General features: G+C 52.6%; 1 protein-coding gene across 1 annotated transcript; it reads right to left on the bottom strand.

The window, feature by feature from the left end:
• Window positions 1-12,575: 12,575 nt before the first annotated feature.
• Window positions 12,576-27,500, bottom strand: Slc38a3 (solute carrier family 38 member 3). Its single transcript, XM_052187346.1, has 16 exons — window positions 27,415-27,500; window positions 19,717-19,868; window positions 19,539-19,617; window positions 19,281-19,396; window positions 18,638-18,711; window positions 18,443-18,535; window positions 18,251-18,332; window positions 17,288-17,370; window positions 17,149-17,207; window positions 16,781-16,963; window positions 16,615-16,694; window positions 16,272-16,372; window positions 15,943-16,067; window positions 15,712-15,856; window positions 13,549-13,652; window positions 12,576-13,456 (listed from the first exon to the last, which is right to left on the bottom strand). Exons 2-16 carry the CDS (start codon window positions 19,815-19,817, stop codon window positions 13,352-13,354), a joined length of 1,530 nt encoding a protein of 509 aa, XP_052043306.1. The 5' UTR covers window positions 19,818-19,868; window positions 27,415-27,500; the 3' UTR covers window positions 12,576-13,351.
• Between the last annotated feature and the right edge of the window lie 235 nt (window positions 27,501-27,735).

Here is a 27,735-nt window from a genome sequence, read left to right as displayed (position 1 = left end):
TGCAGAGGTGGCTCCCCAGTTAGGAGCAAGGGCTGCGGACCAGGCAGTGGTGGCCTAGGCCTTTGAGCCCAACATGCAGGAAGCAGAGGCAGAGGCAGGCGGAACTCTATGAGTTTGAGGCATGCCAGGTCTATGCAGAGTGAGTTCCAGGACAACCAGGGCTACACAGCCAAACCAAAACCCTGTCTCAACTCTCTCCCTAAAAAAAAAAAAAAAAGGCTATGTGCTGCTTTTGGTTCTCGGTACTCAGCACCCACATGGTAGCTCACAACCCTCTTAACTGCAGTTCCAGGCGATCCTACATCCTCTTCTGACCTCCTCAGACACTGCACATAGGTGGTACCCAAACGTACGCTCAGGCAAAGCACTCATGCCCATGAACTAAAATAGACAAATCTAAAAAAATTAAAACTGAAAACATTTTAAGGGTGAAGAAAGAAAAGAAGAAGAAACCACATATGTAAAGGAAAAATGGGGGAAACTGAGGGTTCAAAGAGGAGAAACTGCTTGTTTATAACTGGATCAGCTGGGGGCCAGGATGAATGTGCCTCTCTCTGTCCAGTCGCAGTGAGGCCAGGAGAGGAATCCAGGAATGCCTCGGAGGAGATCACACTGCAGGCCGAGGGGAGCGTAACAGTCTTGAGCATCAGAGGAAACCCGAATATCCCTGTCTCAGTGAGGCCAGCACCCCCTAGACTTGATCATAAAAGAGGGGAGCCCGGGTCCAGCAGTGGGAGCACGAGGCCCCCAGATGGTCAGCGCTTAGGGAACTGCTGTCTCACCCCCGGAGCCAGAGCAGCCTTGTGGCTCACCACAGGCCACAGAGCGTGTCCAGCTTGTCCTGAGTTCCTGTCAAGCCACAGTCCTGACAAGGGTGAGGAACAGAGACCCCCTTCAGTGGGCTGTGACACTCAAGCCTACAGGCGCCAGGAAGAGGAAGCCACTAGCACTTCCCCAAAGGCAGTTTCAGAATGGGTGTGTCTGCTGCCCTGGACCTCAGGGAGGTCTAGAGTCCAAGATCCTGAATACCCCCACTCCACCATGGCAATTAGGTGACAGGGAGTCACCAAAGACCTGTGACCATCAAAATCACTACCTTGGAGACCAGGCCTTGGCGATGTCTTCTGCTTGAGAACCTCAGTGGCCGGAATTCCTGTCCTGTCTGTACACACACACACACACACACACACACACACACACAGTGCTGCACCCCCCCTTCCCCTACCCTTACCAAGCTCCACCTCCTGATCTATCCCCTGAACTTCCCCCTTTGAGCTTCTTGGCCTAGCAGAGGTTCTGAGATTGCAGTGAGTTATCATCCCCTGTCTTCCCAGCCCCTGCCAGGGTACTTTTCTCCCAAAAGGAACGACCAAGCCTGGGGAGCCTAGACCCTAAATTTCCCCTTCTTGATCATCTCTTTACAAATAATGAACTAACTTCAGCTTAGAGAACTGAAGACCCAGAACTCTGCCCAGAAGTTTCTGGATTAGAAAAGTTTCCACTCCCTCCCTTCCTCCCACCCTCCGCCCCCAGGACCAGCTCATCTGCTCAAGAACTAAGCACCCTCTGAGGGGGCTGAGAACCCTGGGGCAGGAAAGGCAGGGGGACCCCACCTTCAGGAGCATATACTGGACAGGTAAACAGGGAGCTGAGGGTAGCACAAGCTTTGCAGGGAGATCTATGCTTGAGGAAAGGAACCAACCGTGTACCATGGAAAGGGATCCATTCTGTGACAAGAGGAGCGAGACCGGCTCAGCCAGTGGCAAATGCAAAGGTATTGGGATAGGAGGGAGCTGGCTGTTCCTGGGCCGGAAGAGAGCCTGGCTGGGGACTTGAGAGATGAGTAAAGGTGTCAATGGGAGAGATGTCACTAAGAAGGAAGAACACCTAGCATCTCCAAACTAGGAACCTGTGCCAAAAATGGCTATCCTTGTAAATCCAACACGTTAAGGTGTTCAGCGGCACGTCCCAGAAAAATAGGAGGAACGGCCCTAGAACTTGCGAGAGAACCAGAGGGCACTCAGGGCTTTCCGCCCAAGAACTGAGATCCTTTCTCTTAGTCCTTAAGGTGTTCACAGCCCAGTCTTTCGCTGTGCCTGCCCGATGGACGTACAGCCTCACAAGGCTGCCTCTCACGGGAAGCCCAGGGTCCTCGGAGGGCCTGGGAACTGGTAATCAGCCATTTCCCAGGAGCCTCTGCTTTGCTCAGGTTGTTGCCCTGCCCTCCTTTCTACGCTGTCCAGGGCTGGGGCTGCCTCTCCCGTGACTCGTTAGTGCGGTCATTAGCACTGCTTCCTGGAATTTAATTTAATGAAGAGGCAAAAACAGCTCTAATGAAGGTGATGTAACAACAGTAAGCGAGCAGCGAGCAGCGTGTGCCTTGCCGTGTGGGCACGAGAGCGTTCTGTAGACAGTGATCCGGAATAGAGAGGGGAGCTCGTCTGGGGAGGAAAGCGGCTCACTGGGCCAGGAAAGGACAGGCCATTGAGCTGTTCTGTGGGAAGCAAAACTCTACAACCAAAGTGAATCAGACAGTGAAGACCTAGGCAGGCCACTGGAGAAACAGCCTCTCCAGGAAGCCTTTAGCCAGTAAAAAGGCCCTTACTTGAGGACATCACAACAGGCCAGCTTGCAAACTAGCACCAGAAAGGAGGAGGTCACATCATAAAAGGCCACAGGGTGAGAAAGAGTCAAACCTATGACTCTTAGTGGTAGGAAGAAAAAAGGAGGCCAGGTGGTGGTGTACACCTTTAATCCCAGAACTTTAAGACAGAAGCAGGTGAGCCGGGCGTGGTGGTGCATGTCTGTAATCCCAGCACTCGGGAGGCAGAGTCAGGCAGATTTCTGAGGCCAGCCTAGCCTACAGAGTGAGTTCCAGGACAGAGCCAGGACTACACAGAGAAACCCTGTCTCGGAAAAACAAAAAACAAAAAAACCAAACCAAAACAAAAAAAGAATTAAAAAAAAAAAAAAACACACACACACAGAAGCAGGTGGCTCTCTGTAAGTTCGAGGCCAGCCCTGGTCTACAAAGTGAGTTCCAGGACAGCCAGAGCTACATAAAGAAATCCTGTTTGAAACAAAACAACAAAACTGTACTGGCTGGTTTTGTGTGTCAACTTGACACAGGCTGGAGTTATCACAGAGAAAGGAGCTTCAGTTGGGGAAGTGCCTCCATGAGATCCAACAGTGGGGCATTTTCTCAATTAGTGATCAGGGGTTGGGGGAGAGGGCCGCTTGTGGGTGGTACCATCCCTGGGCTGGTATTCTTGGGTTCTAAGAGAGCAGGCTGAACAAGCCAGGGGAAGCAAGCCAGTAAGGAACATCCCTCCATGGCCTCTGCATCAGCTCCTGTTTCCTGACCTGCTTGAGTTCCAGTCCTGACTTCCTTTAGTGATGAACAGCAGCATGGAAGTGTAAGCTGAATAAACCCTTTCCTCCCCAACTTGCTTCTTGGTCATGATGTTTGTGCAGGAATAGAAACCCTGATTAAGACAAACTGGTACCAGCATAGTGGAGTAGTCCTGTAACAACCTGACCATGTTTGGGGGAGGACTGTGGAAGGACTTTGGAACTTTGAGCTAGATGATCCATTCAGTGATTTGTTTGTTTTTTTTTGTTGTTGTTGCTTGGTTTTTGTTTTGTTTTGTTTTGTTTTGGGTTTTGTTTTTGTTTTTTTGAGACAGGGTTTCTCTGTGTAGCCCTGGCTGTCCTGGAACTGACTCTGTAGACCAGGCTGGCCTTGAACTCAGAAATCTGCCTGCCTCTGCCTCCCAAATGCTGGGATTACAGGTATGCGCCACCATCGCATAGCACAATCCATTCAGTGTTAAGAGCTCTGTGGAATGTTCTGTAGGAGCTTGGAAGATAATGTTGAGAACATTGCAGAAGATGGAGGTCTGGCTTGTGAAATTTCAGAGGGAAAATTTAAGACTCTTATCAGGGCCGTTGCTGTTTTGATTGTGAAGATTCTGTGGTTTTGGTTAACTGGGGCTGAAAAATCAGCTGTGATTAACAGGATACCAGAACCATTAAAGCAAACCTTTGTGTTACTAGGACTATTGATGCTGGTTAGCTGGAGCTAAGAAATTAGTGATGATTAAGAAGAGACCAGCATCACTGAGGTAAAATCTTTTGGGAAGTATTCTCTGTTTTCAGAGAACACAGAGGTTGTGTTCCAGAGATAGCCACAGTTGTACTTTGTGCTGTAGCTGGACTTGGTACTATGTAAGAGTCACCCAGGTGGTACTGGTTTTGAAGGCATGAAGGGGTTATGAAGAGCAGCTGAGGCTCAGCACTGTGAGAGGCTGCTGAAGGCCATTGGTGAAGGTACAGCCTTAGTTGTAATTGATGGCCCAGGACTTGAAGGGGTCATGCATAGGAGTTGAGGCTTGGCGCCATGAAGAGGGCCTATGAGAGGCTATTGGTGAAGTCTAGTTACAGCGGAAGACAGCCATGTTTTGGAGATGCCAGTACAGTGAGATGACCACCAAGAACAGCAGCAGCAGTGGAGTACAGGCAGCTGGAGCCTAGAAGACAAGCTGTGTGCTACAAAGGGCAGAGTTGGAGAAGTGACCCAAGCCCTCAGAGGAGTCCAGACTTTGAACCATTGGAGTTTTTTTGTTTGTTTGTTTGTTTGTTTTTTTGATTTTTGGGTTTTTTTTGTTTTTTTTTTTGAGACAGGGTTTCTCTGTGTAACCCTGGCTGTCCTGGAACTCACTCTATAGACCAGCCTGGCCTCGAACTTAGAAATCTGCCTGCCTCTGCCTCCCAGAGTACTGGGATTACAGGCTTGCACCACCACTGCCCAGCGAGTTTTGCTTTTTGATTGTGACTGTGCCCTGATATTTTTCCCTCTTGAAGGAAGAAAGTATTTTAGTGGAGCCCACAGTTAAGAGACTTTGAATTTTTAAAAGACTTTGAATTTTAAAAGATATTGGGTATTTTAAAGGGATTGAACTTTTTTAAATTTTTTTTTATTTATTATTATTATTATTATTTTTTTTTTTTTTTTGGTTTTTTGAGTCAGGGTTTCTCTGTGTAGTCCTGGCTGTCCTGGAACTCACTCTGTAGACCAGGCTGGCCTCGAACTCAGAAATCCACCTGCCTCTGCCTCCCAAGTGCTGGGATTACAGGCGTGCGCCACCACGCCCGGCTGGGATTGAACTTTTAATATGTAAAGACTGTGGGACTTTTAAAGTTATTTAGATCTTGGGGATGAATAAGAAAGTAAGGGTTGAGGCTTAATAGTGATGTGTTTGTGTGTCAATTTGACAAGGGGTCAATTGTACTGGCTGGTTTTGTGTGTCAACTTGACATAGGCTGGAGTTATTACAGAGCAAGGAGCTTCAGCTGGGGAAGTGCCTCCATGAGATCCAACTGTGGGGCATTTTCTCAATTAGTGATCAAGGGGGAGGGCCCCTTGTGGGTGGTGCCATCCCTGGGCTAGTAGTCTTGGGTTCTACAAGAGAGCAGGCTGAGCAAGCCAGGGAAAGCAAGCCAGTAAGGAACATCCCTTCATGGCTTCTGCATCAGCTCCTGCTTCCTGACCTGCTTGAGTTCCAGTCCTGACTTCCTTTAGTGATGAACAGCAGCATGGAAGTGTAAGCTGAATAAACCCTTTCCTCCCCAACTTGCTTCTTGGTCATGATGCTTGTGCAGGAATAGAAACTCTTGACTAAGCCGGGCAGTGGTGGCGCACGCCTGTAATCCCAGCACTCTGGGAGGCAGAGGCAGGCGGATTCCTGAGTTCGAGGCCAGCCTGGTCTACAGAGTGAGTTCCAAGATAGCCAAAGCTACATAGTGAGACTCTGTCTAAAAATAAATAAATAAATAAATAAATAAATAAATAAATAAGAAAAAGAAAAGAAAGAAAGAAAAGAGGAATTATTTATGTGAGGGTTTGCCTCCATGCATGTATTTGAAGGTCAGAAGAGGACGTAGGATTCCCTGGAACTAGAACTGGAGCCACAGACAGTTGTGAACTGCCATGTGGGTGCTGGATACCAAACCCCAGTCCTCCTGAAGACCAGCCAGTGCTTTAAATCACTGAGCCATTTTTCTTGCCCTTCCTAATATTTTAAAATTAGTATGTGTATAAATAAGTGCGTGTAAGTACATACATGTGAATGCAGGTGCCCTTGGAGGTCAGAAGAGGGTATCAGATCTCCAGGAGCTGGAGTTACTGGCTGTTTTGTGAGTTGCCCAGCCTGGGTGCTGGGAACTGAACTGTTCTCTGCAAGAGCAGCGAGTATGCTGGGCGGTGGTGGTGCATACGCTTGTAATCCCAGCATTTGGGAGGCAGAGGCCAGCCTGGTCTACAGAGGGAGTTCCAGGACAGCCAGGGCTATACAGAGAAACCCTGTCTTGAAAAACAAAACAAAACAAACAAAAAAAAAAAAGCAGTGAGTGCTCTAAACTCCTGAGTCTCTCCTGCCCCCAAATCTATTATTTTAAAAATCTCTCTGGCTTCTATGAAAAATATAGCCTAAGGACAAGAAGGAAGGCCAGGAGGCAGGGAGCCGCCTTCATGTGAGGATGATGTAAAAGTCTGTCCCACAGGGCTGTGCGGTGTCTCCTAGGAGAAGAGAGTTTAGGTACGTGTATACACATACATTAAGAGGCTGGTTTTTTTCCCTGCTTCCTCGAGCAGGCCTGGGACTGGTTAGTTTCCTTTTAGTCTTCCCTGAAGGCTTAGCCTTTTCTCCAAATATAGACGGTTCTTTACAAAGAAAAAACTTTTAAGGCCGGGCGTGGTGGTCATTGCTTTTAGTTTCAACATTTAGGAGGCAGAAGCAGGCAGATCTCTCTGCCGAGGCCAGCCTGGTCTATATAATAAGTTCCAGGCCAGTTGGGGCTACACGGTAAGATCCGGTCTTAAACAAATTATTGTAGGAGTGTGTGTGGTGGGTTGCATGTGCGGATAACGAAAGGCAACTGTGTGGAGTGGGTTGTCCCTCCACCTTCAAGTAGGTTTCAGGGATTTAACTCAGATGTCAGGTTTGCACCCAAGGGCCTTTACCCATTGAGCCATCTAGTCGGTCCAAGAACCCCTCTAAAGTCCCCATACCGGAGTATTTCACTCGGTAAAAAACTGGGGGCTGCGCAGGCACGGACCTTAGAACTGTGCAATAAACACCCAAGGGGGAACCGCTTGTCTTCAGACTCTGCACCATACAATACACCCCAGTTCTCGACACCCTCCCTCCCATATTCTCTCACCGCATCCCCACAAAACCAAGCTCCGGACGAGTTGAAGCCGGAAGTGGTCTCCTGGAGAGTTGCCCGCCTCTTCCGGGATCTCTAGGCCAGAGCGCGCGAGTTCAGAGGCCTTCTCCCTCCGCGGAGCAGCGGCGCCCTCTGGCGGGCTCAGAGCGCATGAGGCTCAGGAACCGTGGCGGCCCGGCTCCTTGTCCTCCTCTCCCCTGGCCTTGGCTACCACTTGTGGCCCCTGCCACCTTCCAGGTTTTCTTGCCTCCTGCCTTGGGCTCTGGTCTCTCCACGGAAGCGTCAGTACGTAGCCGTTGAAGCCTAGTTCCACAGAGCAGCCCTTTTGTGGCATCTTCTTGCTACACCTGCACACTGTGGTATCCTGTTGCTATTGTCTGGTACCAGAATCCATCCATCCAAGCCAATGTCTTCCCTTGAAGCCATTATTAGCTGGTTCTTAGAACACCTCCAATGACAACTATCTTTCCTAGCTTCCCACTGTTCAGGACTCTCCCTCTCTCTGTTTTTACTTCACGGTTGAGATCAGAGATTAGAAGGTGATTTATGGAGTTCTCCACTGGATATCTTAGGGTTGGTCACTATGTCCAGCCCAAGACGAGCACTGTGGAGGAGGAATGCACTGTGGAGTTTGACCCTAATGCCATGGGTAGGATAAGGACAGAAACTGAGTTATACCTGAAGGGCTCAGTGGGACAGGGTTGAAAGTAATTCGGCAGCATGATGCCTGCCAACCACGTGGACAGCCCTGGGTTCCATCCCCACCAAGTGAGAGAGGGATCTGGGCATTGGTTGGGATTGTAGCTGAATTCTCATGCGTGAAGCTCTGGGTCTGTCCTTGATTCAGTATAAACAGGACAGGATGCTGAATGTGTGTGATCCTAGCATCTGGTGGGCAGAGGCACGGAGAAACGGTCCATTCTGGGATCTCATCCAAGATCAGGGAACAAGTGGGTCCAGACTGGATCCCTGTGGTATTTCACGGCCCACAATATCCTGGTGGAGATGCAAGCCTTCTGGAATCATCCATTTTTCTCTCTCTGCCCTTTTCTGCCTGCTTCTCCTTTGAGTATTATCTGGGTCCCGCACAAGCCAGACTCTGGCCAGTGACCACCAGAGGTCAGCAGAGGCCACCAGCTGTAAATTTGGGGCCTCTGTGCTCAAGGCTTGGGCTGAGCAGGCTGCCTATGTTTGGGCTTGTGATCTAAAGGCCTTGGGTTTGTTGTTTGTTTGTTTGTTTGTAGGTTGTTAGTTTTGTTTTGCTTTGTTAGAACAGAACCTCTATATGTAGCCCTGTTTTGCCTAGGACTCCCTAAGTGGACTATAATAACCTAGAACTTGTAGCTATCCTCCTGCCTCCTATTAGGATTGTAAATTTACTACTGCCTCACTTAGCTCTTCTGAGATGTTTTTTAATGATTTATTTATTATATATATATGAATACACTGTTGCTGTCTTCAGATATACCAGAAGAAGGACATCAGATCCCATTATAGATGGCTGTGAGCCACCATGCGTTTGCTGGGAATTGAACTCAGGAAGAGCAGTCAGTGCTCTTAACCACTGAGCCATCTCTCCAGTCCCTCATTCATGTTTTAAACTTTAAAAAATGTTTATAAACACATACATGCAAGTCGCATGAAGGGCAGGCAGAGGCTTGGGAGCCCTCTGGAGCTAAAGTTTGAGCTGTTGTGAGTCCCCTGACGTAGATGCCGGGATCGAGCTTCGGTCCTCTGGAAGAGCAGTGCAGACCCTAAACCTCTGAGTCATTTCTCAGTTCAGCAACTAGAGCAATCTATATAACACTCAGACTTACTAGCTTAAAAAAAAAAGTGCACATCTTTAATCCTAGCATTGGAGAGGCAGAGGCAGGGGGATGTGTATGAGTTCAGGATCAGCCTGGTCGACAAAGGGTGTTCTAGTCTATTAAGGTCACATATCAGAGATCTTCTCTCAAAAGGCTGGGAGACAGGAGGAGGCTGGAGAGATGGCTCAGTGGTTAAGAGCATTGGTTTGCTCTTCTAGAGGACCTGGGTTCAATTCTCAGCACCCACATGGCGGCTCCCAACAGTCTGGAATGGGGTCCAATGCCGGCACTCTTCCGTAGTATGCGGTCTTCTGTCATGCAGGCATAGTGCAAGTAGAGCACTCAATGCATAAATAGCAAATAAATCTTAAAAATATATATTGTCTGATTTTAAAAAATGAACAACCAAAAGCAAAAAGCAAAACAAACAAAAATCCAAAAATCCAAAAAATCAAAACAAAATAAAACTAAAAACCCTTCCACTCCCCTGAATCAGATCTTACTCCTCTTTCATTTCAGGGCCAGAGTACTTCCCACTCCAGGGCCCACTCAGCACGTCTGCTTTCATCTGTGTCACCCAGACTCAGTCACGGTGACCTCCTGGCTGTCCCTTATCTATGTTCAGGCATATGAGGACCTCGGGCCTTTCCACGGCTGGTCCCGCTGACTATGGAAATCCCTGAACTTGTTTTATTTTGTTGTTTTTGTTTTTTGTTTTGTTTGTTTTATTGCTGTTGTTTTGATTTCTCTGTGTGGCTGGCCCTGGGTGTCCTGCAACTTACCCTGTAGATCAGGCTGGCCTGGAACTCGTAGAGATCCACCTCCCTCTGCCTCTCGAGGGCTGGGACTAAAATTGTGTGCAAGTATGTGTCTGGCTCATACTAAGTATCTTCTAACAAGTGAGATAACTAAGATAACTGTTTATGATTAATGCCTGCCTCCCTCCCTCCCTCCCCCCCCCCCTCTCTCTGGTTATTCAAGACAGGGTTTCTTTATGTAGCCCTGGCTGTCCTGGAACTAACTCTGTAGGCCAGGCTGGCCTCAATCTGCCTGCCTCTGCCTCCCAAGTGCTGGGATTAAAGGCGTGTGCCACCATTGCCTAGCAATGCCTCTCTTCTAAAGATGCTTCATCCATGGTCACTGTCATTTAAGAGTGTTTGGCATGTGAAAAAGTCTCCATACAAATTCTGGGATGACAGTGACATAACTTGGTATTTGACCCTGTGCCTACCGTGTGTGTCCTTGGGTTTGATCCCCGCATTCTCCCCAGGAATGGGACTGAAGCTCTTTTGTAGAGCAATCTCCTAACGTACGTGAGACGTTACCTAAGGATATACGTGATAGTCCCTAAGGATATCCACAGGGCCATGGGCCTATTGGAACCCTGGGTTCAATATTCAACACCACAATGACAAAGCAAAACCTTGGGGGATGAATGGGTGAAGAGTCATTTTTCAGGAATGGACACACAGTGGCTGAGGAGATGCGGGTGAAGCCAGTGGCCAGGCAGCGAGGGAGCGATATAGTTTTCTAGTCTGTACTGTCTTTTTTGTCTCTCTCTATAGCCCAGGTTGACTTCAGACTCGGGGTCTTCCACCCTAGCCTCGTGAATGCTAAGCATGTTGTCTCATTTCTATGACAAGCAGGTATTAGAAAGCAGTGACATGCGTGAGTGTCCGGTGCAGTGGCACACACCTGTAACCCCTCCTCTTGGGAGGAGAACTTGAAGCTTGAGTCTGCCTTGAGCTACATGATGAGATCTTATCTTCCGTCCCTCAGGGAAACAGTGAAGGAAATATGGATGGCAGGCGAGCTAGGCTTTTGGGGTGCTCTAACATCAATATAGCAAATAAAACAATTTTTTTCCAGAGTCTCAGAGAATGTGTGTCTTGCACATGCTAGACAAACACTTGACCACTGAACTTCCAAGCAGAGAATATCCGCCCCCTCTCAAAAGCATAAAGAAGCGGGGGGAACCTTGGAAGTTATTCAAAACATATGATAGTCCCTAAGGATATCCACAGGGCCATGGGCCTATCCTTATGGAGGCTGAATTATCCTGTCCCCATACAGTGGCGGTGACAGGAATCCCCATTTCACTGTCCTGGCATACAAGGCTCCTAAATCTAGTGCAGTGCCTACATCACTGGCCCTGTCCCTCCCGGAGCCTGCTACACACACACACACACACACAACTCGCTCTAGCTGATGTGCAGAGAGGAGCTCTGGGGTGAGGGTCCTCCTTCACACCCTGGCTCTGTGTGGGGGCTACTGTTACCACATCTGGACTAAGAAGCCTGCAGCCTTGGCTGATGTCCCACTGCCGTGTTGTCCTGCATCCTTCTTTGAATAGGGGATATAAAAAGGCTCTAAGATCTGCCCACAGGATAGCATTTTCCCTTGATTATCCATTATCCCAGTGAGCCAGGCACTGCAGGCAAGACTATGTGCCCCATCTAATGGAGAAGAAACTGGTGGCTCATAGGGGACAGTTCCTTCTGACAGTCTACCTTAGGTCGCATCTACCACTAGGTCAGTGTCCAGATGTTTCTTGTGGCCACAGGGCTCGTGGTTGAAGTCAGGCTCCTGGGACTGATGGGAACAGCACTCCGGAAGCTCCCGTCTGTCTAGCTGGCACAGCTGTGGGCCAAGCAGCCACCAGCTTGAAGAAGTCCTTTCTTCAGGGCTTTCCCTAGCTGGCAGTTGCCTTTCAAGTTCAAACTGGATTTTTCTTGCTGTCCTTTCGCTGGTGGCCTATCCCAGTGCAGGGTCTTTCCTAATGAGGGTTTGGTGCCAAGGTCTGGACAGTTGTATCCTTCTGGGCTGTAGCCGATTCAGGCCTGGGAGTTGCAATGGGCAGCTTCCCAGTCCCACTTGGGCCAGGATACCTGGGGCTGCCCTGCCTCCTTGAAGTCCCTGCCTTGCCTCAGACTTTACTGTCCCGTAGCCATTCAGGACTATCCTAACTCCAGTGAGACTCACTAACCTACCTTTATTCATAGAGGTATTTATTATTATTAAAAAAAAAAAATCAGTCCTGCAAGGGAAAGGATCCCTGGACTTCTGCCTCCAGCGTTAAGGCATTGACAGAGGGCTGACAGGCGGCCTAGGGGCGGTGGGTTGCAGGGGCCCTTTCCTGAGGCTCCTGCAAAGCTCAGCTTACCCCCCCCCCCCACCGACTCAGCCCCTGTGTGGACCTGCTGGGGATGCACCTCACGTTGCCTCCTTCCGCAGGCTTCTCTCTGTCCCATTTCCTGGCGCTCATTAATTCCTCCCCACCTCACCCCGTGAGAAAGCAGGTCTGTGCTGAACTTGGCCTAGGCCCAGAGTTGGGTCTGAGCACGCCACTGCTCTGTCTGAGAGAGAGGCAGGGGTGGGGTGGGGTGGGCTGGAGGGTCTTGCTCAGTTCCCACTCTCATGCAGGCAAGCAGACAAGAGAATCCCCAATGCCCCCCCCAAAGTCGTTACTGATCCCTACCCTATTTTCCAGAAACCTGAGGACTGTGAAGACCAAGAATATAGAACACAATCAGTCTTGCATATAATATTTATAAAAGGCCAGCCTCTCCATCCCTGTGCCAGCCTGGCTCCTAGGGTCTTTGACTCCCAAGGGCAGGATACTCCGGGCCGGCCTCTCTTCTCCCAGCAGTGGAATGTAAGTCATGGCCAGGCTTGAGGTGTGGGAGTCCCAGCCTCCCCAGGACTGGTGAAGGCCCACTGCAGGGATCCCTTGGGGTGTATTCCAGCCCCATCCTCAGCAGAACCTGCTGACCCCAGATATGGGGTGGGATAGGGTCCCCTATGAAGGAGACGGAAGAAGACAAGAGTACCCAAGATTTGGGGCCCAAGTGTTGGAAAAGGAGCTGGAGATCAGGGACGAGCCCTCCGGGTGTGGGTGTAGACTGTGATCTCCCAGCAGGACTAGGGGAGGCCTTCAGGCCTGGGTTCTGGCTCTGTGTGCCCTACAGCCTGTGTGACCTCAGGAGGTGGCTGCAAGGCCTCAGTGTACACAGCTGCAGGAGGAGGATGGAGGGCTTTGGTGGGATCTAAGGCGTCAGCCCCACCCTGTTCCTAGTGCAGGAAGCCCCTGCAGCTCTGGAGCCCAGCAGGGGTGGTCCAAGGGCCTTGGTCCTGGCTCTTCAACAAAAACCTTCCAACGGAGAGGATATGGGTGGAGCCAAATGCCATAGTATTTACAGAGTCTTTCTCCCCTGTCTTTCACCCCTTACTTAGTCCCTGGCTGGGAAGCAGGGACTGGAGAGGGAGAGGGGGCAGGGGGTGCTAGGATGAATAAACAGAACGAGATGGAGGTCATCCTAATGGTTTCCTCCATGTTGGCTGGTCCCAGAGACCCAGTCAGTGATGATGAAACTCAAGCTCATGGTCATCAGCAAGAAGCCAACCGCAGCAAAACAAAGGGCCTGTTGAGGACCAGAAATGAGAGTCAGGCCTGAGAGACGGAGAGTTCCCATAGCACTGCCCCCCCACCCATGGACTTCCAGGCCCCTCCTACCAGGATTTTAGGGGTGGATCTCGCAGGCTCCTTCTCTGTGGGCATGATCCGGAAGTAGAAGATGGCGGGAAAGATGAAGATGAGGCACGGAGCAGATGTGGCACCTGCGAAGAGTAGAACTTAGCAACGGCCCCACATGCTTGCCTACTGGCCAAGGTCGGAAGTGAACTCCCAGTGACATCAAAGTATCCCTGGTTGGAGGAGAGCCTGCGTTCTGGGGAGCCCACCAGCCTTTCCCTCTCTTGTTCTCTCTCCACCAGGCTACAAGGCTGATGGTGTTGGTGGATAAGGAAAATATAGGAGCATGAAGCTAGCCATGAAGAAAAGAAATTTAAGACGGAATAAAGCCCTAAGAAAACTGGGTTCCTGGGGCTGGTGAGCTGGCTCAGCAGTTTCCAGAGGTCCTGAGTTCAATTCCCAGCAACCGCATGGTGTCTCACAGTCATCTATAAGGGGATCTGAAGCCCTCTTGTGGCATTTGGGTGTACATGCAGCAGATCATACATACATACATACATACATACATACATACATACATACATACATAAAAGAATACTGGTTTCCTTACATAGCTTGCTATAATTTGGATCTTGAATGTTCTCAGAGGTCCAAGTGTTTGGAGGGGTGGGGAATGGGAAATCTAGGAGATTCTGAAGTTGGTGCTGTTTGGAAGGGGGCAGATCTTTAGGAGGTAGAGTCTTGTGGGAGGTCTTTAGGCGAGGGTATGAGCCCCTTATGGAGACTGACTGTAAGGCCTTGTCTCCTCTTTCCCTTTTAGCTCTTGGCCACTGGGTAAGCAGTTTTGTCCTGTCATGCACTTCTGTCAGGATGGGCTATCTCACTACAGCGCTCAAATCAACTGGTACCAATCAATCATGGCTGACACCTGCAAAATTTTGAGCCAAAATAAACCTTTTTGCTTTGTTTGTTTGGGGACAAGGTCTCCTGTAACCGAGGACAGCCTCAAACTGTATAGCCAAGAATGACCTTGGACCCCCGTTCTTCCTGCCTCCACCTTCTCAGTGCTGGGAATATCCCTGCAATAGCTTGTTTACATGCGCTGGAGTCTAACCCAGATCATCAGGCGTGCGTAGCCAGGCAAACAGTCTACTGACCGAGCTACGTCCTCAGTCCCTGAACCTTTTCTGTCTCTCTTTTGTTTAACTTTTATATTTATTGCTTTGTATATGTGTGTGTGGCTGCATGTGTGTCACTGCACATGTGGCCATCAGAGGACAACCGTTCGGGAGTCAGATCTCTTCTTCCACCATGTGAGTTCAAGGGACCAAACTCAAATTGTCAGGCTTGGTGGCAGGCACACGTTCTTGCTAAGTCATCTCACCAGCCCTACATTTCTTCCTTATAAGTTAATCGCCTCGGGTGTTCTGTTACAGTGACAAGGTGCTGACTAACACAGAGTTTCCCAAGAGACTTTTCCATCCCTTGAACAGTCTGCGGACTTATGTTTGACTCAGATTTTGAATGCAGGGAAGCAAGTCTTTTCAGGATAATCTCACAGTTCTCAGCAAGGCAGATTGGGGAATAGGGTCAAGGAATCAGTCCTATCACCCCAAAGATGTTTCAGAATTGTCTAATTGTCTAATTTTCCAGCTCAAAACCTCAGCTGGGATGGGGAAGTGGACAGAGCATCAAACTTGCAGTCCAACAGTCTTGTGGCTAAATTGGGTCTCTCCACCAGTCAACTGTAGCTCTTATGTTCCTTTAATCTCGCTTGACTTTGGCCTCCCGATATGTAAAATGGGTTAAGACATTATGAGATCTTTTGTAGTTGTCCGAAGTATCTGGTTATGCCGTCTGTGCCAGCTTTAAGCGCTTAAGTTCAAGCAATTCTCTTCTATCACCCTCTCAAGTTAAGATTAAGGGCACACACCACCAAGCCCAACCCATTGAGATCCTTCGTGGAGACTTTGGCCTGGGCGTCTACACCATCATCTATTAAAGAGGACTGACTCAGGGGTTTTGAGCCTTCAAGATGATGGATTGCAATAGTAGAGACAAGCATTCAGGTAGGAGGCCAAACCATGTACACAGGGGACAGCTCTCACAAATGTAGGGTGTAAACACTCAGGGCTCTACCAGGATCTGTAGAAGTGAAACTCTCTGTGGCTCTACCCTGCTCGCCCAGCGGGGTCAGACTCTCACCAATGATCCCAAATATGCCCAAGATGTTGGGGGCGAAGATAACCAGCAGGTTGATGCAAGTGAGCAGGCCAGTGGCGATGAGCACGTGCCGCAGCCAACTGAACTCCTGGTTCTGAAACAGCATCTGCTGGATGGCACGTCGTACCTGGGCAGGGGAAGAACCATCATCAGTCTGCCGGCCTCCATCACACCCTCCCTTCAGCCTGCCCGGTCACCTGCCCGCTGGCTCACCGGGAACAGAACGATCGGAACCGTAAGCGTGACCGCTATCAGCACGGCCACGCGCACGCACAAGATCAGCACGTCAAACGGATCCACCTTGCTGTAGGTGTGCAGCAGCTCTGACTCCACCCCGTCTGTGGCAGGCAGGGAGGGTGGTCAGCAGGCCAGGGGGTGGTAGACCCTGACGCTGTGGGGAGTGGTACTCAGACTCACCTCCACAGCTGCAGGCCACAGTCAGGCATCGCACACCTAGCGAGTGCCAATAGTCACTGCGGCCACTGACCAGCCCTCGCCTCCCAGCCTGGCTCCTGATCCCACCCGCGCCGACCCAGCCATACCATAGAAGGTGAGGTAGCCGAAGAGGGCGGCCAGGAAGTACATGACATACATGACGGCAATGGACAGGTTGGAGATGTGCTGCATCTTCCTCTTGGAGGGGCTGCAGGCAGTAAGAGAGGGACTTGGTGATGAGCTGAGCCGTGCTGTGGTACCTGTTTATACCCGAGGGTCTCCCTGTCTCCTTCTTAGCTCCATTTCCCACTCTTATCAACCATAGAGACCTTTCACCTGGTGACCTGAGTCTCAGCTTATCTCCCTCCAGACAGACATCCAAGACTACATCTATTCTCTCCAGACCAACTCAAGGCAGCCGCCCTCCCTCTCCCAGCCGCAGATACCTACTCCTTGAGCTCTGTGTATATGGGCAGCACCTCAGGGTGGCAGACGAAGGCGAAGGCCATGATGGGGATGGTGTATGCTGTCTGGAGACACACAGGACTATGTCAAGGCAGCCCTCCCCACCAAACCCTCCCCACTTCCCCTCCGGCCCTGCTCGGCCTGTCGGAACCTGTGAGTTGAGCGTGAAGTAGCTTGGGGTACAGAAGGCCTCGGCAGCGGCAGCGGCGTCGGCGTCGGGCTCGCCCTGCAGCTGCGCCTTCTCCTCCACCACCGCCATGTGGCTGAAGTTGCCGGTGGCATTGGCCAAGTTGTGTGCCAATGGGCAAGGGACTTGGAACTTCTTATAGATGACCTGGGGTTGGAGAAGTGTGAGAGGGTCAGAGTCAGGCTGAGCTGCTGGAGATGGAACTGGGGGCCACATTCAAGATTAGAAGAGCTGCCTTCTCACTCCAGCTTCCCAACAGACCCCGCCCGCTCCCTCCCACAGGGGACTCCCTCGGGCCTGCTCTTTCCTGACCAGCGTGGAGGGTGGCTCACTGCGATCAAGAAGAACACCATGCAGCTGAGAGAGAAGCCACTGGAGTAACCCAGGTAACCTGCAAAGGAGGAAACTGTGAGACTCAGGCCTCTCCCGTGTCCCTTAACGGCCCCCTCGAGTCTGACCCTGGTGACTCACCGAGCTGTCGCATTAGTGCTAGGGGCAGAATGACGGTGACAGAAACCAGGATCACAAGGTAGTTTCCATCCATGTACCACACCCTGCAGGAAGCAGAATCCGTGGTCAGAGAGAAGCTCCTCACCTGGTGTGGGGCCGCCGGCTCTCCCCGTACTTTATCTAAAATGGGCCTGTTGTCACATTCCTGAGTGGGACTGGGACACAGCTCCTGTGGGTCCCCTGTAACTGCGGTTGCTGGTAGCGTTGTCTCAGAGGTCTGGGTCCAGTCTCCTGAAAGGACCTGCCTCAGAAAGGGTCTGTGCTTTTCTTGGGGGGGGGTTCAGGGACTTGCAAATAATGTATTCCCCCACCCGTGGTCTCTCTTGGCACCTGCATCTTGTATTATTTTGCCCCCCCTTTCTCCTGGAAATGAATATGGGGCATAGATAAGGGTAAATGGAGTGGGACCATTCATTCTTCTTGGGCAGATTCAAGGGCCTTTACTAGGGAAAGGTCCCCGGGAGCCCAGGTGCACAGTCCCAGCGCTCTCCTCTCAGCACTGTTCATAGTCTCTTTGCTTGTGGGCACGGGGTTGTCCACAGCAGGGGTAAGCCTCTGATCCCTTCCCCTAAATACAAAACAAGGTTGATGCTCAGCCTGTGCTAGCTAAGTAGTGGGCACCCCCACACATGCCCTGGGCTTAATCTCTTGGTAGTGGCGGCTAGGGTGGGGGTGACCCCATGGTCAGGAATAGCAGGTGCTTAGAGTTAAGCCTGAGGCCCTTCTGCTCATGCAGGGTCCTGGGTCACATGGGCCCTAGCTTTCGGGCACTCCGGGTTTTCTCTGGATGCTCTGCACACATGCGGGAACTGAATGTGGCTTTCTCTGCAGCCCTGTGCCCTCCACCAGCCATACTTGTGCCTTGTCTATCAGGCTAGCTGGGTACCCATTACTTCCACCCCCACCCCTGTTTCCCAGGCTCACGACGTTGGCTTCTCCAGATTCAGGAAGGTCTGTATGACAAGAGGCAGTTCAGACTTGATGATGTATAGGTAGCTGGACATGGCTGGGGTGGAGGTAGGGGGATAGTTGCTGAGGTCAGCCGAACCAGCTAACCTTCAGACCTCCCCGTTCTGCATACTCCCTCCCCCACCCTACCTCCAGCCACTGCCTCACCTCCAATGTTCTGAAGCGTGATGGCCAGGGCTGCTGCCAGCTTCCCTGGGGTCCCAAAGGCACGGTAGCCCAACTGCTCATAGGCACGGATGCCTGTGGACACAGGAAGTCAGGACAGCCGGGGGTGGGGAGGGGAGGGGAGGGTGACCCTCTTCACCTCCGCTCCACCCCTTTGCAAGCCTTCGAAAAGCTCACCCACGATCCCCGAAGACTTGAGAAGCAGGTGGATGGAGTAGCTAGACAACAGGGCGACGGCCGTGAGCAGGAACCTGGAGAACATGGAAAGAGACCAAGTTCCCTCCATTAGCTGGCAGGAGAGAGGGGCTCAGGGACGCTGGGGGGAAGGAGTCTATGACATAACCATCTGAACTCCTCCCCCACCCCCTGAGGGAGTGGGTACCAGTCAGGGGACTCCAGAGATCCTATGAACGCTACTCTCTTTGACCCAGGGTGCAGTATGACCTGGGTCGGGGCTCTCTGGGTCAAGAGCATCCTGTGCCTGTCCTCTGAGCACCTCCTCTTCTTGGTGTCTTTGGGACAAACATGTTTTCCATTCAGGCTTCAGGGCAGAGCCACCAAATCAAGGACTCGTGTGGCCACACAAGGCCTGGCCACAGGGGTTTAGCCATCGAGTGTAAACCTAGTAGAACAGACTCAGGCCTGTAAGGCTGGCCTTGTGGGTTTGAAGAACAGTGAGGTATTTTTGCCTGGCTGTGGATGTTTTTGCAGCGGTAGACTGGGTGCAGAGAAAGAAGTGCCCACCCACTGGACAGTGAGCTGGAAGGTCCTTGGAGGTCATGGTTGGCAGCTATTTAGGGCTGTTTGCAGAGGCACTCACAGGAAAAGGATGATGCCCGTATTGGCCATGGCGTAGGCGAGCCCCAGGATGCCGCTGCCCATGATGGCATTGCTGAGATTGAATACCGACATCCCAAATGATGTCTTCCCCTCGAACTGCAGGCACCAGAGTTGGGTGGAGACAAGAGGGGAGTCAGCGCAAGGGAGGTGCATTGTGGTATTCTACCTCCCCAGAGCACCTCATCACCGTGTCCAGTTTCCCCACAGTCCCCCAACTCCCTCAGGCTGCCCAGCTCACATCGGTAAAGTGTGGCTCCTTGCTGGGGCTTTTTTGAAGGAAGCCCTTGCCCTCTCCACAGTGTTGGGCATCTTCAGCCCTGTAAGAGGAGGCCGGCGCACGGGACTCAGTTCCAGCCGTGTGTCTTGTACCTCTGCCCAGGGCTGCCCTGAGCCCACCATCTCCCTTTTCTGCTTACCTCTGGGTGTCTGTTGTAGGCATGCCCACTGGCAGAAGCCCCTCCATGTGTTTGCCATTGGGCACCAGCTCCACCATCTCTGTCTGTCGGGGTATCTCCATGGCTCAGAGACCACCCCAGAACACCGCTCTCACACCAACACAAGCAGGTATCTGTGGATCAGTCCGTCCTTCTGGTTATCCTTGAGGTCATGGTCTAGTCTCCCACATGAAGTCAGTGGCCACAATATATCTCTGAGAGGGTCACTTGGGACAGACAGGCACATGAAATCTCACTAGGACTTGGCACTTTCTTGGGATCGGTCTTTGGGATGTGGAGCAGAACTTGAACACCAGAGCTCCCTACAACATCCTGATGGGACAGGACAATAAGTCCCCTGCATAGTCCAGTCCAAGCAAGCTCCCAGGGCCTCAGTTTCTCTACCTGTGAAGCGAGGGTCATTTGGGTGATCCGAATCCATAGCTGAATGGCACCAGAAGCGCTGAATGCTAAGCCCTAGGTTCTGACCCCGCTCCACATGTGCACCTTGGACTGAATCTCCTTCCTTACAGTCGTCCTGGGACACAGTTTCCTGAACTGGTCCTGTGTGCCAGGGGCCTCCTGGCCAACCTAGAATGGCACTGCCCGACGGCTGGAGGCCTTGGGAGAGGGTGAGGGGTGTGGGCCCTGTTCCCAGCTGCCCGGCGGGCTCTGTTGGCAGTCAGAACAAAAGGCCCTCTGTGGGCTGAGAGCTGGCACTGTGGACAGCGGGCGCAGAGGGTGCCCCTTCCAGAGCCAGGAGGCCTGAGGCGGTGCTGGGGCTGGACACCTGGGCCCATCCAGCCTGGCTGTGGTGAAAGGCCCTCAGGGGCCCTTCCAGGAAATGGATGTCACAGGGCAAGCAGTTTTGTGGGCCACTTGTTCTTCATGCTCCTCACAGCCCTGCATCTCCTCTCTTGCCAGGGAGCCCCTAATCCTCAGAGCCTGTCACCCAAGCCACCCCCTAAACAGAGCCCTTATTTCCCTGGGCCAGGAGCTCAGGGCTTGGCCGGCTGAGGAGAAGCCCATGTCACTGCTGGGTGCCTCTTCTCTCTCTGGGCTTGGCCAGGCTGCACTGCAGATGATCCAGCTTCCTTGCTCCTCAGTGAGCACTGCCCAGACAACTCGCTGGCTCCTCTCCCACCCCCAGGGCCAGGGGATACCTACCGTGCCCAGAAGATGTCTGGGCAAACTGAACCCAGGCTCTGTCAGGACATCCTAAAGGCTAAAGTGGCCAGGAGGGGCCCTGAGCCAGAGTGGCGACCAGAAAGGGCTGTCTCTGCCAGGTAGGATGGCCAGGGCCTGGGCCTGAGGCAAGCGGGGCATCCCAAATGCAGCTCTGAATTCCTTCCCCCTGCTCCAGCCCGCAATGGTCTCAGACCTTCTTTGAAGTGGGAAGCTCCAAGGAGCTCACACACCTGGGATTGATCTTGATCCTACCGGGAGCCAGGCTCAGGCCTGAGGCCCCACACCATGTAGACATCCGTCTCCCTATACCCACTGGAGCGTCCTCACCCACTGCCCCTGCCCAGAGCTCCGACCTTGAATACCTTAGCCTTGGGAACGCCACACCTGGCACCATTACCTACCTCTGTCTCCCTGGTTGCCAGTTTTGAGCTGTTTCTCATCCCAGCCTACCTACCTAGGACCCTGATCATGTGGACCTGTCCTCTAGGGCTCTCTCTTCCTGTGGATCATCCATCATCCCTAAGATGTCCTCACTCCTGCAGATCATCCGTCATCCCTAGGTTGTCCTCATGTTGCCCTTCTGCTGAGCCTTGCCAGGATCTCATCTAGGTGTAAGGTACCACTGCCAGGTCTCCAAAGCCCCCTGGCACTCAGTAGGTTGCCCTTGCTCGGTCCCCACCCTGGGCATGTTGGAACAAGCCCTTAGAGCATGCTGAGTCAGCAGTCTAGGCCAAGCAACTGTTTCTGTCATAATGACAGAGGCCCCCAAGGGCTTGCCTGGGCCGGTGTGTGGGCTTCGTTCTGTTCTGGCATTGGGTACGGAGCAGCCTAGCACTGCCTCCAGGGAGACTAAGTCTGTGGAATGGCTATGGGAGGTGCCTAAGGTTCTGGCTCTAGGTTCCCTGTCCTCTTTCAGGATGTGGGCTAAAGTCTTTGAGACTTGATGGCTATTATTCATAACCAGTCATTGCTGGGTCTCAGGCTGCCCTGAGATCCCAGGAAGGATGCAGAATATTTGTCCTTAAGCGACCTCCATTCTGGTAGAAGTGATGTCCTTCCATGTTCCATTACCCCTGCCCCCACCAACAACGCTTTAACATCTCCTGTTGCAACTGGATGTGAGGCAGTCTCCTGGGACTTGAAAAAGGAGAGGAGAGTTGGGGATATAGTTTAGTGGTAGAGTCTTTCCTTGGCATGCAAAAGACCCCTGGGCCCATCCCTAAAACTCTAGTACAAAAAAAAAAAAAAAAAAAGAAGGGGAGAGAGGTATCAGGAAAGGCTTCCTGGAAGAGGCAGTGTGGTCAGGCCTAAACTTCCGACAGAAGCTCCAGAGATTGAAGCAAGGAAGAGAGGCTTAAGCACTTAAGCAGAGAGTGTGGCATGGCGTAGGTTCTGAGGCGCGGTCTCAGCAGGTGGGGTGGGGAGGAGGAGAAGGAAGAGGCTGAGTCAAGGTCTCTACCTCAGTGCAGGCAGGTTTCAGGACCAGAGCCCCAGAGTGCAAATAAGCTTTCATCCTCTGAGGGAGATCTCAGATACTTCCTCAGGCTGCCAGCCCAGCTCCTACAGCTCCTACCTTGGGCCTGCTGTCTCCTGTGGTGGCGAGAGCCTAGGTGAGCTGCTAGCCCAGATCACCCTCACAATGCAGAGCACCCTCAGCCCGGATCTCTCAGTGCTCCCTGACATCTAGGGGTCCTAGGAGGCCAAAGCTGATGACAGAATGAGGCTTCACCTCCAAGAGCAGCCCGGGGAGTCCAAAGAGCGGTCAAGCCTCAGGATAGAGAGGTCACCGAGCCCTCGGACAGGCCGGCAGAATGGTGTTGGTCGTGGCTAGTATGGGCAGTGAGCTGATGGCCTGGCCCAGCCCACCACTCCGAGGTTTGTTTGCTCTGCTAGGCGATGGGAGGGAGGAGCATCAGGAAGACGGTGCCTCAAGTAACGCCTGCCTGCCCACGCAGGCATCACAGAGTGAGAATTTATCAGGCACACCTCGGCAGGTGTTGACTTTGGCTAATTAAAGACTTCTAGGCCCAGGAATCCAGGCCAGGATGGGCTGGTTACATCAGCCACTATGGGAGAACCACGGCTTTCTCCCCGAGCCGAGTCCCTCGGGTCCACTTTCCCCCTCAGTTCTCAGGGACCTAAGTGGGCTTGCAGGGGTGGGCTGACAGCAGGGCGGACAGTCCTTCTCCCAGGCCTGCAACCATATGTTCTGATGGTGGTGTGGATGTCATCTGAAATTCACTTCTCCAGCTCTGCCTTCCGGAGCCTGGGCAGCAAGACCTTAACCTGAGAAAGACCTGGTAAGAAGCAAGTGGCTTGGAGTGAAGGGTCACAGAGACCCTTACTGGGGGCTCCAAGGTAGGGAAAGCTCCTCTCCCTGGTTTAGCCATTGTGTCATGGTATCTCTAGATACGTGCTTCTCTGGATTTAAAGAGGGGACTCCATCTTGGGAGCAAGCAGGCATTACCTGTGGCTGACATATTTGAACTGTAGGTCCTGAACACACAGCCGCAGGGACTGCTGGGAGCCACTGCTGTAAGAGATTGGCGTTCAGGTCAAGTAGGGGGCTAATAGAGCCGTCAGTCACACCTTGTTTCTCCCCCAAGCCACAGCTTTGTACTTTGGTGGTAGAAGACCCCAGTCTGTACCTAACCACTGTCTCATCACGAAAAGACAATAGAACAGGGGGTGAGACACGTGGGCAGCGTGTGGCCGGCGTGACGAGGTGAGTGTGCAAGAACAGTCAAAGACAGGGCAAAGGTGGCGACCTGGAACATTGATACCCTAGCCACTCAATGCCTCCGCCTGGCTCCTTGCCCCTAAGACCTGTAGCCTGTGTCTGCGTCCTGGCTATCCGGAAGCCTCTAGGAGGATCTAAGAAGCCCAGCTGGAGCCGGAAGGTAGACTTTCCTGTGACAGGGTACATTTCCTAGACAAGGCAGATGCTTACAAGCCACCTTGGCCTCATCCCCCACCGCAACCCGGACCCTCTGCTCCATCTCTAAGGGAGACTGTAGCCAGCACCTCTTGACTCAAGCTGTCCGGAGACAGCAGCAGCCCCTCCCCCAACTCGATTGCCAGCTTGTTCAGAGGGATGTGTAGCCAGAGGTCCCGCTGAGGCAAAGGACAGAACATCACGTGACTATGGCCCCCAAGAGGCAGGGGAGACCCTGCGCCAGCCAGCCCATCTTCCTCTGGGCCGACCCGGAATCCCCTGGAGGTGGCCAAATATTTGGACAGCCGGACTTCTGGCCTCAAGGAAAACTGGAACACAGGCCTGGGGTGGTTTGGGACTCATTGTAGACCCTGATGGGGGGCTAAAGCAAGGTCAGCTTGGAGGAGGGGAGACATCTAAGGTCAGGAGGGTCGAGGCAGAGAGAGGGAAAGATCTGAAGAGAGAGAATGCAAAAGAAAACACCCATTTCACACATGCGCCCATGCATACTGATCTAGACAGACAACCAGCCAGCCAGCCAGGGGCCCAGGGAGCCAGAGAGTCATGGGTGGATATACAGGGTGACAGACAAAAGAAAACAGAAAGAATCAAGAATCAAACATAAGTAGATGGTTTGCTATTCAGGCAACGAGAAAGAGACAATGGGAGAGGTAAGACACAAAGTGGACAGAGCTGGAGAGAGACAGCCAAGAAATAGCCAGCAAGAGACACGGGTGGTGCTGCAAACCTTAAACCCCAGCACTTGGGAGTTAGAGGCTAGCCTGATCTATATAGCAAGTTCCAGAGCAGCCAAGGTTACATAGTAAAACTCTGTCTTAAAAACAACAACAACAACAAAAAAAAAAACAAAAAAAACACAAAAACAGTGCTGGGCCAGTGGTGGCATCCACCTTTAGTCCCAGCACCTGGGAGAGAAAAGCAGGTGGATCTCTGTGAGTTCAAGGCCAGTCTTGTCTGCCAAGCAAGTTTCAGGACAGACAGGATACAGAGAAACCCTGTCTTGAAATAACCAAAAATACCCCCACAAAACCAAAATAAACAATCAAACAACCTCTGCCCCAACAGAGAGTCCTAGAAGGAACAAGAAGGGAGAAGGAGCCAAAACAGCCATGCGTAGGGTATGAGGCAGGTGTGCGTCAGGCTCTGCAGGTACCGCGGAGTGCCTAGGAAGGCCTCCATAAGGCCACCGCTGCATCTCCATAAACTCAAATTACATCCCACCAGCCAGATGCTATGTCACATCCAATGCAGCCAAGTCCAGGAAGGTCACAAGGCCAGGCTCTACTAGAAAGTTCAGAGACCTCAAGGCTGGTGGTGTCTGAGACTTATTTACCTGAACAAAGGAAAAGACAAGCAGAGGCGATGGCCAGCCGGAGCGACTCCTATTGTCAGTGGCCACACAGGTGCCGACGTGCTGGCCGAGGGGCTGTGTACAGGACGTGGCCCGCAGAGCGGAAATTCAAAGCCAAGCAACCCTGGGCCACTGGCAGGAAAGCCCCTCCTGCCCCAGCAGCTGGTCCTTCCCGTTGGCCCCCAGAAGTGCTGCCTGGCCCTCTAGAGCTCCCACCTACCCTCCTGTGTCTGTCTTCCCATCCAAAGCCAAAGGCCCACCTACACCTTCAGAATGCTTTCACCCGTCACACTGTGCGCAAGGCACATAGTAGGTACTCAATAATATCACTGCATGAATGGAATGCGTTCAGAGGGCTCAGTCTATCTTACCTACTGTGTGGGACCCAGTCCCTGGATGTCTACAATAGAACTCTTCCCACGGGGCCCCTTCCTGCGACAACACAGACATCGCATTCCTGCCTGCTGTGCACACAAATGCCTGAACGGCGTTTAGTCCCCAGCAGGCACTGCCTCGCAGACTTGCTTTGCCCCCACGTCTTTCTGCTTCCGCCCAGCACAGACTCCCAGGGCTACTCCAGACTTCATTCAGCTTCAGATCTTTTCCTGGTCCAGCCTGGAATTCACAATCTACCTGCCTTCGTTGGGCCCGATTCTCCATTTGTGTGGGGGCTCCAAGGCCCATGACACAAGTACAGGGATAAGAAAGTCTTTGGGCCTGGCCTCTGGAGCCTTGGACTGTGGGATCCAGCAAGGCTGGGATAAGAATCCACACTGCACTCAGCAGGATGGCTTGAGAGGAAGAGAGGACCTGGGCTCCCCAGACACAGGCAGAACGAAGCTCTGAGACACACCGTTCTCATCTTTCCTAGAGACACAGTCCCATGCTCAAACCTAAGCAGTCAGAGACTGCCATTCCTGGTTCAGTCATCCCAGCCTCTCCAAAAAAGCCTCTCCCTCTTTGGGCCTGGCCTGCTGCTGCACTCCTGATGCCTCCCATCACCGGGCTTCCTAGGGGAGGTTTCCACAGCTGTGCAGATGTTCCCTGCTCCCAGATCGAACTATCCGTGGATATATCTAGCTTTCTAACACCCTAACTAACACACAACGAGTGATCAAGGGACTGGCTTCTTTTCTGGAAAATAAGCCCCTATCAGACTGTGTGCCAGGGTTCTCTTCTAGGGGACAATATAATGGCGGGAAGCGGAGAAAGCAGAGGGGGTAAGAACAGGGCTGGTGGGCTAAAGGAAAGGTACCCTGGAGATATCATCCTCGGTGCTCCTCACACAAGAGCCTTTGATGTAGGCCGCCTCCCTCTACACACAGGAGCAGGCAGACCTGGATTCGGGTCTCAGGTCACGTGGTGAGGGGGAGCTGAGCTGGGGGGGGTGCAATGCTCATGTGCCCCATTCTTGCCCCCTTCTCTAATGTAAACAAACGGCGAGCATTCGCTGTAGCCAGTGGAAGGGGCCAGTCCAGGAGGGGCGGGTTTGTGAAAATTGAGTCCTGGGCCCTGGCTAGTTCTCACACCTCGGCCAGCCAGGTCCACAGGTGGACAGGAACGCCCACTGCACCCCGCCCTCAGGCCAAAGAGCCACAAGAACCCAGAGCAGGCAGTGCCCGCTGGCCCCACTGCAAATGGCACTGGTTCTGGGGCCAGCATGTACCCCGCGGCCCCTCAGGCGTCCCGGCCGGATCTGCCCTCAAACTGCCCAGAGAGCGGGATAAATATACCCGGATTGCCGGCGTGCCAGCCGGCGGATCTGCCTCTCAGGCGCCCGTCGGGGCAGCGCTCCAGAGTCTACTCCCGGCCATTCTTTAGCTGGTGCCCGCGGGTCCTGACTCGGGAAGTCGGTCCACTGTCTCCTGAGTCTCAAACTAGGTGTCCTGTGGATCTAACCCCGGGCTGCTGTCCCGCTCTGTCTTGCTTGACTCTACCAAGAAGCGGAATCCACGAGGTGCCCCTCCCCGCACCCTGGCGCAAGCTTGGAGCTGAGTTCCTACCAGCAGCTCACAAACCTGTGCTCTGGAGCTCGCAAGACTCTGACTCTCGGAAAGCTGGGACGCCTGCCCGGGTCTCAGGGTACAAGGAGACCTGCCCAGAGCCCACTATGGACTCGGGGAGGTATAGAGGGCTCGGCCCACCCAGCGCCCCTGTGCTGGTGCCTATATATCCCCGGCCGTACCTGGCCTCGTGGTGGGCACGTTCAGTACTCCGCTCCAGAGGGTGAGATCCGCTCTGCTCCAGGCTGAGCGCAGGGCTGCAGCAGCAACTGCAGCGGCAGGGGATGAAGGGTGCTCGGCCCCGCCCCTGGCCCGCCCCCGGCCCGCCAATCCCAGGCTGCCCGAGGGAGGAGGGGCTGGCCCGGGGAGGAGCAGGGGCCTGGCCCGCTTGTCTCAAAGGGGCAGTCCGGTGCCCTTGGTGCCCTCGGAGCCTATAGGTGGGAGAGCCTGATTGGGAAGGGGTCACTTGAGTCTTGGAGGATCTCAGGTCAAAGCAGAGATCT

The sequence above is a fragment of the Apodemus sylvaticus genome, chromosome 7 (assembly GCF_947179515.1).
Source record: "Apodemus sylvaticus chromosome 7, mApoSyl1.1, whole genome shotgun sequence".
In the NCBI taxonomy this organism is placed as follows: Eukaryota; Metazoa; Chordata; class Mammalia; order Rodentia; family Muridae; genus Apodemus; species Apodemus sylvaticus.
Note: the sequence above shows the minus strand (reverse complement) of the source record. Positions and strands in the feature narration are given on the sequence as shown.

Bases quoted from the DNA above. Each gene is read 5' to 3' on its own strand.
- Slc38a3 (XM_052187346.1), bottom strand. From the start codon at position 19,817: ATGGAGATACCCCGACAGACAGAGATGGTGGAGCTGGTGCCCAATGGC. The intron at 17,371-18,250 runs GTGAGCCTGGGA...TGCTTCCTGCAG, and splicing joins AATCTGGAGAAGCCAACGTC to GGTGTGGTACATGGATGGAA. The intron at 17,208-17,287 runs GTGAGTCACCAG...CCTCCTTTGCAG, and splicing joins AGCACTAATGCGACAGCTCG to GTTACCTGGGTTACTCCAGT.